Here is a 12,727-nt window from a genome sequence, read left to right on the forward strand (position 1 = left end):
CACGACGTGCACCTATTTGAATACTCATATTTTTATACTTCTAGCATAATGTGGAATCCTTCATAAATGCGCTGCCGCATGTCATATTTAAAAAAAAGAGAGACATTCTAGATAAGCTGTTTCAACATTTTCATATTCTGTTAATTTTGGACCCAGGATGTGAATTTATGTGTGAAGAGCTGACATGCTTTTCAACCCCCTGCTGCGCACTTTCCTCCAACACACGAAACAGAGAAAATACAGAATATCAGAGGATTCTCAGTCTCTGTTTATTTCAAAATATTCCAAAAAATAAAGCAATCGGTCCACATTCCATTTAGAAAAATGTCCTCCTTTTTTTTCATCCCATGGCAAACCCTCCAGCTGAAATGATGCTAGTGATGACCAGTCCATTAGTGTCTGGAAATGAGAGACAGCTTGGTACTTCACTCAGACGTTCCCAAACATTCTCCCAAAAAAAGCACAAAATGAGCAATCCTCTAATGTGCGTCTTTGTGTAATCGTGTATCATCCAAGATTTTAAGTTATACACATGAATGGATTCTATTTACATGTACAGTACATATACATATAAAACTAATGAACAAGATTTCAGTTACACAGCATGGCATAGAAAAGGGTGATCGGCTTATACTTTATCAATATAATTTTCAATATAACTATCTGTAATAATCATCTCCATCTCTTAGTCTTCAGGTCATGACTACGTCAAAGAAAACCCCTACTTAACTAATATAAGTGATATACATAATCATCGCTTTTATAAAAACAAACATAACTAAAGGTCGTCATGCTTTTCACAGTTAAAACTGCATATCGTAGTGCACCTTATTAAAAGTACAATGCATTTAATATGAAAACCTAAACAAAACAAAACATAGAGAGCCAAAGATGACATAAATAACAAACCCTCGAGTATAGGGTGCTAATTTTCAGTCTTTACATTTCCCCGTACAGAGACAAAACTGATAAAAGCATCTGAAATGCCTTGACATATTTTGGCACACATCAATATTTGGCATTTTGAGATATCGATATATATATATAGAAGTTCATTTATTCATATACAGATCCATACCATCTAAATGGTGAAATGCAGAAGGTAAAATATTCTTTCTTTTTTTTTAGTTTCTTTTTTTAATTAAAAGACAGAATTATAAAACTACTGCTTGCATTGTCCATAGGCCAGAAAAACGGAACACAGTGATCCAAAAAATAAATAAATAAATAAATAAACATCACAACAAAACAAACCAGTGAGGAGAAGAAACAAAACTACTTAAATCATTTAGTTTTTTTCTCAATCATTTAGCATTTGCATGGTAACATTAACATCAAATGAACAAAAGTGTAATTATATACATCATTTATCATACAGATCTCATATAATAAGAAACGATTCTAGTCAAACATTTGATTTAATATATTTATCATGTAGACCAAGTAAACAAAATCACATTTGACGCAGATGATTTGTGTGCTTGAGTTCTTGAGAATCCAAAAACACTTTGCAATGCAAACAGGAGTGGAGTTGTGTTTTTCCAGTAGGAAGGATTTAACATTGTTCCTCAGTGCAGCATTGCGATGTCGTCACTTACAATGTGAAAAGAAATCGATGAAAACTGGAGCCAAGTGATTATGCGAGCGAATACATGAGGTCATAATATGTGTGCGTATTCGAAACGAGAACTTGGAAATGCAAAAATACACAACTTTATAGATGTGTAGCTACACAAAGTTGAAGTTGTCTGCATATGCACACGCGGCCATGTGCCTGTATACCTTTTTTACGTCTGTTTTTGCAAATGTACACGTGACACGCTGGCCAAAATATGATTGCACTGAACAGTAAACGTGATAAAGTGTGTTTAAATGGATCTGACATCCTGTGTATAGATGTTGTGATTCATTGAATATGGAATAGTTAACTATTATTATGTATATATATATATATATATATATATTTATTTATAGTGTGTCTGTGTGTGTAAGAATATGTACACGTATGAAAGTGGGGGTACAGCATGCTTGCACCAGTGTTTGTGTGTATGTGTGTGTAAGGCACTCAGGACAGCTCGCTCACACTCAGAGGCATTGCCATGCCAGGTCTCAGGTACGGCACAGCATGGACGGCTTTAGAGAAGTCTGGAGTCAGCACTCGCCCGTTCTCCCCTGTACTGCCCGTTATAGACAACCTGGCCTTACTGCGCATAGCATCTGTGAACGTCATCTGTTCCCAAACATACACCCACACATGCGGAAATACACAGCCATTCACATACAGACAGAAAGAGAGAGGGAGAGAAAACGTAGAAACAATCGTTAATGTTGTATATAGGTCGACGTCTGAAATGCAGATTGATATTAATGTATGTATAACATCTATATAAACTGCAGATGTTTATGAGGAGCTGATGGGGTGGAGAATGACTGACAGCTAATGGGTCTCGTACTACGATGACAGAGATTTGTAATCAAAGCAAGCGGTGCAGCCGATTCACAAAACAACCACAAGCGTCAATGAAGGTAAACAAACGGAAAATGAAGGAACTGCCGCTGAACAAAATGAGCTGAGGAGATTTATTCATTACAATTTACCCTCGCTCTGTTTGTCATTTGTCTTACTTTTCTTTAATCTTCGGTTGATGTAAATATAGGGTCAGTTTAACACAACTTGTAAAATAATTACGGGGTTTTTTTTTTAAAGAGGTCATATCGTGAAAAATCGAATTGTCTTTTTTTTGTTATGTAAAACACTGTTTGTTCCATAAATTTACGGCATTAGAATTATTATTTTTTTGTCTGTCATTTTGACAATATAGCTGTCTGAAGCTCAGTAGTAGTTATGCCTGATCTGTGTTGAGAAACCTATAAATCCAGTTCAGAAATAAAGAGGATAATGGATAATGCTAGTTTTGGGAAAGAGTAGCTGATTTTTTTTTTCAAAGTCCAACAGCAAAAATGTGAGTATTTAATTTCATCGTGGATTAAATTGGGTGGCATGGTGGCACAAAGGGTAGTGATGTCGCCCCACAGCAGGAAGGTCGTTGGTTTGAGCCCCGTCTGGGTCACTTAGTTGGCATTTCTGTGTGGAGTTTGCATGTTCTCCATGTTTTTGCGTGGGTTTTCTCCGCGTGCTCTGATTTTCTCACAGTCCAAAGACATGCTGTTGGTGAATTGGGTAGGCCAAATTATCCATAGTTTATGTGTGTGTCCTGGTCCTCCAGGTTGGGGGTTGAGCGTTAAGCTAACAACCCACCTCATAACATCTAGATGTTAGAAAACACCAATATGGTGTGACTAAATATCAACTTTAATATAAATGGCCCTGGGAGTAAGTATGGATTGATTTATTAACAAAATGGGCGTCAGTAGGTAGCACGATCGCCTCACAGCAAGAAGGTTGCTCGTTCGAACCTCAGCTGGGTCAGTTGGCATTTCTGTGTAAAGTTTGCATGTTCTCCCCGTTTCCTCTGGGTTCTCTGGTTTCCCCCGCAAGTTGCAAGACATGCACTACAGGTGAATTGACCAAGCTAAAATTGTCCGTAGTGTATGTGTGTGAATGAGTGTGTATACGTGTTTCTCATTACTGGGTTGCAGCTGGAAGGCCATCCGCTGTGTAAAAAATATGCTGGATAAGTTGCCGGTTCATTCCGCTGTGGCAACCTCTGATGAATAAAGTCACTAAGCCGAAGGAAAATGAATGATTGAATGACTGAAAATAATAATCTTTATCATATAGTGGCATTCATTCATTAAAGATTAGAAAATTCTGGGGAATATAATGATTTATTAATAGAAGTAATATAAGCATTTGATTTAGGGACTAAGCCAAAAAGAAAATGAATGAATGAATGTTACAAAATGTTACTTTTTGGATTACTAACAAAAAAATACAACTATGAAGGAAGTAAATGTACCAATTATATAGTCTTTTTACCATGCCTGATTTGTAATGGTAAGCTTTTAATAATGTTTTAAAATTTGATTTGTCTATTCCCATTTTATGGCAAAAGCCAGTTAGCCATAATTGTGTGCTATTAGATCTAATCATCAGTATCATCATTTATTTTAAAACATTTGTTCAGTAATGTTATTTGTTCAGATATTTTTTTAAGGTATATGCCTAGTAGGAAGTGCTTCTCATTGTCATGAAAATGTCATGCATTGATCCACTCTGATGTGATTAGAGATTCATTCATGGCAAAGCACAACTAGTAAAATATATATATATACTTCACTAGTAACTTGCTTTAAATAGTTTTAAACAGAGACGGTGAAACAGAGTACTGTAACTTTAAGTAAGCAAATAATCATATTTTTTGTTAAAAATAGAAGTAATAAATAAGCAAAAACTTTCCATTTAATTTTAAGGGTTGGACAGAGAGTGGAAAACATATGTTAAACTAAATTACAGCCTAAAGGTCAATCTACACAAACTACAGCATGTCAATTCTTAGACCTGAAAACAAGCTCCAACAGACACCGAACAGGGGTAACACACAGATTTAACTAAAACCAAAGTGTTGTCTTATGTCTGCGTCAGTGGAGCTTGAATCTGCCTTGGTTGACCTCAGGGAAATACAAAGGCAAATTATTACATAAAAATGTTGATATGACCCCTTTAAATCCTAAAGAAATGGATGTCAGAGAGATGCCCGGAAAGTGGTGCAGTGGCGATGAAGCGCTTGGCGTACGATAAAAAAAATGAGAAAATGAAAACAAAACAGTGAACAAACAACAAAAATAAAACCTCTGCCGTTCCTACCCCACTAGATCTTAACACTCTCCAGCCCATAAACGTTGTACCCTTCCTTATAAGTAGCAAAATTCTGAGAATTCTGCGAGGAAGAGGAGGGATTTAGAGCCTGAGTCTTGGCAACCTTCATGCGTTTGGCCTCCGCGCGCGACTTGTAGCAGAACTCCACCAGAGCGACCAGCATGGCCAACCCGAGGCCGCCAACCAGGATGTAGAAGACACCCGCAACGTTACTCAGGCTGAGGGCGCTAGTCTTCTCCTGCAGGGGGCGAAGGTCAAAGGTCAAAATAAGGGAGAGAAAAGACGACAGTATGCCAAAACCACTTATTATAATACTATATATAAATATTTAACACATTACGACTTTAAAGATAACAGTATTCAATTGACTAGACAAATATTACAGTATTATTAAATGTGTATATATACTGTATATGTAAACGTCTAACAGTACTTCACACAAAATACACAGACGGCTACAAAAATACAACAAGACAGTGCGGTGCAGTGTGTGCACATAAAGAAGGAAAAAAGACGCCACCTACAGAATTGCAATTAAAGACAGCTTAAGTAAAAGGCAAAAAATACAAACAACATTTACAGCATTGGTGAAGGGAGAAGGAGAGACCGCATGGGGAGAGAGAAAGAGAGATAGGAGGGAGAAAGAGAGAGCGTAAGAAAGATATAAAATAAAAAGGAACAGGACAAGTTGTCAATAAAGCACACAGAAATACAAAGGAGCACAAGGAAATTCTGAGCCTATACAGGTGTGGTGTTTGCGTGTGTGTGTGTGTGAGGGGAATGTGGATCGAGTACAGAGTAAATGATGTCTTGGCTAGTGTATGTGTGTGGCATGCATTACTGCGTGTTTATATCACATCCCTGTTTGTATAGGCATCATTGATTGTATACACAGGTCAGGCTCTGATTCATGCGGTGGTAAATCTGTGTAGGGGGGCTTGCTTTGACACACACACACACACACACATTAACATAAGCTGTAATTCTTTTTTGCACAAGCTTCCTTTAATATCGCTCTCATACTCTTTTCCTCTCCAATACACGACACACACACATACACACTAGTCTGCTAATGCTTGGGTTTGTATCCCCCAAACTGAGACAGTTTTTTTTACAGATTGTCATGCATACGCACATACACATTCTAGCCCTGCCAGACACACACACACACACGCTCCCTGCAGTGACTGACCTTACTTCCAGAGTCCTTGGCTCCACATTCTCCCTTATCGTACCACCATTTGTTTTTCAGCTTGTCTAAGATGCCTTGCTCACTGAGTTTCAATACTGCAAGGTTTACTGGCGTTCTTCGCGTATGGGAAATAACATAAATAACATTACCAATGTTATTTTATGTTATTGTCAGTAACATTTGCACTCGCTAACAGCGCTGGTCATGATTCAGCCCTGAGCGTGGTGGCGATCGACAGTCTGCGCTCCATTTGGCAGTCGGCAAACGCGGCTTTGCCGTGCCAGATGTGCACAGACTCATCGCCGCGAGCAGGAAGCAGAAACAGCGCCCGCCAACGAGCCGTATACCTCTGAGAATCTGTTTTTTAGGTTGTCTGCATTTCATTCTGGACCAGATGTTGTCGACAAACTGGCCAATTGATAGCAGCTTTGTAGGCATTAGGCTTGTCTTTCTGGGTTCTCTGGTAGTGCTTCCTGCTCATTTGCATTTTGTTCATTTCATTTTGAACCCACAATCCCGAGCACGGGTCTGACCTTTGACTCCCCGCCTCCGCTGCCGCACTCTCCTTTGTCGTACCACCATTTGTTTTTCAATTTATCCAGAAGCCCCTGCTCGTTCAGTTTTAGCACTGCAAGGTTTACCGCGTTTCTTAAACAAACGATAAAACATACTTGTCAGACAGCATGGAGGGGGGCGGGGCTGCAGCGGGCCACGCCCCCCAAAAGTCGCATAGAATGAATGGAACATTGGGTTAGACAATCCATCAATCAGTAAGTCAGTCAAATCAATCAACCAATCAAAATTGTATTCAACGACCCATCAAAATGTAAGGTGGTCGAGCTTTAAGAGTTCTTTTTTTGTAAACTCAAACTCTTGAGGCAGGAGGCTAGAACAGAGGAGGATCAGTGATAGTATCAGTTATTGCTCAAATGCACATCCAGATCCTCAAATCAGTTAGCAGAGAACATTTTAAGCGTTGAAGCAAACAAACCTGGTTAGAAGTATCAAGAAAGACAGCATGCATAGTTCAAACGGTGCATCATCAAATGCATTCATAATCAAGTTACTGTTCAGCCTCTGAATCATCAGCTTAGACATTCTGTAATGCTTATGGCGACCATTCAATTCCAAGAGCCCAAACGCATGCATTGATTACTGCAGATTTTCAGTAAATAGCATTTGTCATAACATAACAGTCTGGTTGCAAGAGGCCATTGCATCAGTCATTAAGAACTGACATGCATTCAGTAAAACAGATGATAACGGCAAACGTGAGTAGAATTAGCCTGAATATCATTAGTAACGATATCCTTTCCAATATTTACTACGCCACTATGCTTCAATTTAGAGAGAATAGAAAGCCATTTTAAGTTTGCCAACGTTTGCTCCACTGAAAACATGGCAGTTGATCATCATCAGCAAAACAGGTGAAAAAAAGGCTTCAGAACTCTTCAGTAGTCTGTTGGAAATAACACATCTGAAACCTTCTCTTCAGTTAATATCTACTAAGCTCCATGAGCAGACCCGGTATTTCCTGAAAAAGAACCACACAAACTAATCTATTTCCTTTAGGGCTGTGAAAAGTTAGAATGGTAACACAAGCAATTAATTGAAAACATTTTTTTCACATATCAGAAAATTTAAACAAATGAAATGACGGGTAAATCAATCTTTAAAGAGTTGAGTTGCCACTCTCTTCATTTAATTCTAGAGATCAACCAATAATTGATATTACAGATTTGCAATAATTAAGCATTACTTTTAACTAGATTTGGGTTTTGTAATATCAGATCCACTGATAAAAGTTACACAGAACTGTTATTCAGGTTTAACAATGATAAAATATCATGTGTTAGACTAGGTACAGTGCTCAGCATAATTGAGTTCACCCAATTTTAAAAATGAATATTTGTATCCATTTCTCATTAAATATAGGCAATGTATTTTGGTGCATTTAAGCAAAGCCAATTTATTAAACATATATATTTATTAAAATAGTATTTTAGTCACCAAACATATTTATAAATTGAAAGACAATACAATTAAATTCAAGCAAAATATTGCTAAATAAATTACAACCTACAAAATTTTAACTAAATTTAGCACTTTTTTTTGTTTCTCTTGATTTTTCCTCTTTTTAAAATTAGTATTTAAATTTTTTTCTATAACATATAAATTTGGGTGCACTAGTTTTTGGACCATTATTGCAAGTTATTTTTCCAGATTTGGCTTCAGTACTGACTAATCTAATGTACAGTTGAGGTCAGAACTATTCGCCCCCCTTTGAATTTTTTTCCTATTTTAAATATTTTCCAAATTATGTTGAACAGTGCAAAGATATTTTCACAGTATGTCTGATAATATTTTTTTCTTCTGGAGAAAGTCTTATTTGTTTTATTTTGGCTAGAATAAAAGCATTTTTAAATTTTTTAGAAAACATTTTAGGGACAAAATTATTAGCCCCTTTAAGCTAATTTTTTCCCCCGATACTCTACAGAACAAACCATTGTTATACAATAACTTGCCTAATTACCCTTACCAGCCTATTTAACCTAATTAACCTAGTTAAGCCTTTAAAATGTGACTTTAAGCTGTATAGAAGTGTCTTGAAAAATATCTAATCAAATATTATTTACTGTCATCATGGCAAAGATAAAATAAATCAGTTATTAGAAATGAGTATTAAAACTATTATGTTTAGAAATGTGTTGAATAAATCTCTCCGTCAAACAGAAATTGGTGGAAAAAATAAACAGGGTGGCTAATAATTCAGGGAGGTTATAATTCTTACTTCAACTGTATATGCACAAATATAATATTTTATTAAAAATAAGAATTTAAAAGATAGATTTGTGATGGTTGTACTTATATATGCTGAGCACTGTATATGAAAATGAATACACCAGAGCTTCCCAAACTATGGGCCTCAACACCCTGGTGGGCTACAGGGAGTCCATGGCCAAAGGTAAATCAACAAAATCAAAATATTGTTACAATTACATTTTGTTTAGTTTAATAGTCATGTTCTATTAATTTTCTTTGTCTTGGTTTTCTCTTGTTTTTGTGAGCATGGGTTCCATTGCAAAGTATCCATGATAAAAAAAAAGTATCTTTAGGTTTGGACTTATAAATGCCAATGTAAACACTTAATGTACCAGGTCCAAAAGCATTATTATCTTTTTTAGGTCTGGACATTACAAACCAAGAGAAATGAAGTGCATGTTTGAACATTGCTTCATTAAAAAAGAACATGAGTATAGGAGTTCAATCTTTAAGTTAAATTAGGTCTGTTTTTGTACTCCAATGATTTGCTTTTCTGTTGTTTTTCTACCCAACCATGAACTAGACTTGTTGCCCTTGGGTCTTTCGCAGAACATCACAGAACATCCATCACCCTTCCGTCTAAATTTAGTTGCAGCAGTTTCATTTCAACGTTGTTAAGAACATGGATCATATCGATTCTAAGTGTGAATTCTATTTGTAAAGCTTGTTTTAGAGATTGTCTTAAGTTAGTGTTTAGTTTTATATATTTTTTAAAAGAATATAGCTAGCTTTTTTACCCTCACCAGAATTTGATTTGTACATTTTATTGCAGTAAATAAAACAAATGGAAGCGTTCCAAATGATAATAAAGGATTTTTATATATCTATGTTGTGTATAATACACCAGTGAAGTTTGGGGAGCTCTGTGTTACATTAATTCATATTTGAAGATGCATAAAAGCCACTAAATATACCTACAGTAACTCAATAATTACACCATTTATTAACATTTAACGATTTTTATGATTAATATTAACATGTTAAATAATAAACATTTGAATGAATTGCTTACCTATATTTTAATCCAACAGCCCTAAAAGATAAATGTATTTTATTATGCTGCTCACTTGCTATTTTAATATAATAGTTAATAATAAGCTGAATAAGTTAATGTTAAGCTAGCTCTTTATTTGTTTGATACTAAATTATTCTGCTTTTTCTAAAGCGTCATTCCCAGAGAGCACCGGCTGCTAGGTCTCCTGCTTGTCAGCTGTCAGCTAGCATTTCTTAAGCCCTCGCTATCTCTGCAGTTTCCTTGCTAAGTCTCTACCCTGCTGTTTTTGCCCATCTTGCTTAGGTTACCATTCTTCCCTACTCTCAGTTCTGCTATTACCTAGTTTACCTCATTTTAAAGAGGACCCCCGGCCTACATCAGGGTAGGTGGGATACTATAACAACATGGGCCATATTGTTATACTACTCCACCCACCTTAAAGCAGATCCCTTGGGTGTGGCGATGCCGTAGCCTTTAGAGTCAAGGTTCCCTCCGACCTTCATGGTGTCGCAGGGCTTGCGCTGCTCGATGTATTCATTCATGGTGGACTCCAGAAGATAAGCGTATTTGCCTTTGGATTTCCGGACACGCAAGACGCCTTCCACTGTGTTTTTAACAAACACCGAAGGCTCTGCGCTCTTCATGTACTGCCACATCTTGTCAAAGAGAGCAATCTTAGATCTCTGGTTAAAGTGAAGAAAGAGACAAACAAAAAGAGGTTTAGATTTTAGAGGTTTAGCAATGTCACTTCTCACTGTAAATCTGAATATCCAGAACATGTCAGGGGAATGGCATTTCATATTAATTCAATTTTTATAACAAATTAATAAAAACAACTCTCATCTAATTAATTTATAATCTGCCAAATTTGCAAAAGGGAATTTGTCAAACTTTTATGACTATGTGTTAATATCATTACAATATAATGACATTTTCGGGAAATGCCAAGGATAGTTAAAATATATTTAAAATGCATACTTAAAAATGACCTGAATTCACTTTTTTATGTGATGAACAAGTATTTTTTTATGAGGGGCATAAAGTAAAAAATTATAATGAAGAAAAGCCTCAGTTAGATTCTTTAAAAGAAAACCTTAAAAAGACCATTGGTATGATCTTTAATATTTTTTTTTATAAAAAAAAAAAATAAGGGAAGCAGTTTTCATGAAATATTATATGTGACATGATGTGACAAAAACAGTGTCTTGAACTGGCTTGTTCAGACCTGCAAGATCACTATTATTCACATACAGTTGAAGTCAGAATTATTAGCCCCCCTGTTTATTTTTTTGTCTAATTTCTGCTTAACAGAAAGTTAAGACTTTTTCAACACATTTCTAAATATGATAGTTTTAATAACTTATTTCTAATAACTGATATCTTTTATCTTTGCCATAATGACAGTAAATATTATTTGACTAGATTTTTTTCAAGACACGTCTATACAGCTTTAGGTCACATTTCCTCACCTTAGAATTATAAGGTTCTATCAGACATTTTTGTCAAAATTTAATTATTGACATATTCTTATTAAATGAGAACCTATTTACATTATGGGATGTTTTTAAATTTTTTTATTAGTTGTTTACAGTTTAAGACTTTTTATTCAAACAACAAATGTTTGACACATACTGTTTGGCTATGGAATGCTAAAACTTTGAAGCTCAATATATCAAAATCATTTAAAACGCAGATAGATCCTTAAAATTCCAATGTGACGATTTAAAGGCTTAACTAAGTTAATTAGGTTAACTAGGCAGGATAGGGTAATTAGACAATTTATTGTATAACAATTGTTTGTTCTGTAGACAGTTAAAAAGCAATATTTCTAAAGAGGGCTAATAATATTGAATTACATAATTTCTTTAAAATTAAAAACTGCTTTTATTCTAGCCAAGAATAAAAAAAAAATTCCAGAAGAAAAAATATTATCAGACATACTGTGAAAATTTCCTTGCTCTGTTAAACATTATTTGGGAAATAATAAAAAAAAAATAATAAAAAAAAATTCAAAGGGGGACTAATAATTCTGACTGTATCTTTAAAAAAAGTGTACACTGATCATTTTTGGAAAAAATCTAATAGGGCTTTTTTTAGGCGATAGTTTGCACCAAATTAATTGCAATAAACGATATTATTGCCACTTTATAAATTTTATATCACAAATTACAAACAATACATTTTTACAACAATAGTGTAAAAAATCCAGTACAATTTTTCAAAGAATGTTTTATTGTTAGGAATATTTCGACATTTGAATCAGAAAATGAAAAAAATCTAAAAATAAGTAAATAATAATTATAGATCGAAACAAAAACGTGTGAGAACAAAATGCGTAGGTGGATTCTGCATAATGCATGCCTTCAACAGAATGCAGCGCACTCGACAAAACTTTGCTTGTTATATTATGTAGCCTAATCATCATCATCTTCAATTTCAATGTATATAATAGACAATATATCGCGTCTTCAAAATTAACCACCCTCATTTTCATATATCATGCAATAAGTCAATATATTGAATATTGCGACAGGCCTACAGTACCTGTTAATGATAAATAATGTGTATTGACATGTTTTTTATGTATTCAATAATATTGTTTATTGAAAAAAACCCTCAACATTTATTCACTCTCAAGTTGTTCCAAGACTATATGAGTTTCTTCTGATTTATACACACACAGACACACAGACACACAGACACACACACACACACACACACACACACGCATACTAAAATATTCATTCTGAAAAAAGTTAATATTAACCACTGAAGTTGGGAAATTTATCATGGAGTTCAATGGTTACCATAAACTGTTAGGTTCACGAACATTTTAAAACGTTTCACCTTTGGTGTTTAACAGAGGAAGGAAACTTACTGGAACAAGTGGAGGGTGAGTAAAGGATGACAGAATTTTCATTTTTGGGTGAAAATCCCT

The 12,727-nt window shown here is 35.2% G+C and overlaps 1 protein-coding gene across 4 annotated transcripts in view; it reads right to left on the reverse strand.

The window, feature by feature from the left end:
* Positions 1 to 247: 247 nt before the first annotated feature.
* Positions 248 to 12,727, reverse strand: part of gria2a (glutamate receptor, ionotropic, AMPA 2a) — an 85,897-nt gene continuing 73,417 nt past the window's right edge. The window contains exons 13-16 of one of the 4 annotated variants that reach the window (XM_005170897.4): positions 10,225 to 10,472; positions 5,973 to 6,087; positions 4,884 to 5,018; positions 248 to 2,230 (exon numbers count right to left, since the gene is read on the reverse strand). In XM_005170897.4, the coding sequence (XP_005170954.1) occupies positions 2,066 to 2,230; positions 4,884 to 5,018; positions 5,973 to 6,087; positions 10,225 to 10,472 (663 nt within the window). In that variant the 3' untranslated portion in view covers positions 248 to 2,065. 4 annotated transcript variants of the gene reach the window in all.

Source organism: Danio rerio, chromosome 1 (genome assembly GCF_049306965.1).
Source record: "Danio rerio strain Tuebingen ecotype United States chromosome 1, GRCz12tu, whole genome shotgun sequence".
NCBI lineage: Eukaryota > Metazoa > Chordata > Actinopteri > Cypriniformes > Danionidae > Danio > Danio rerio.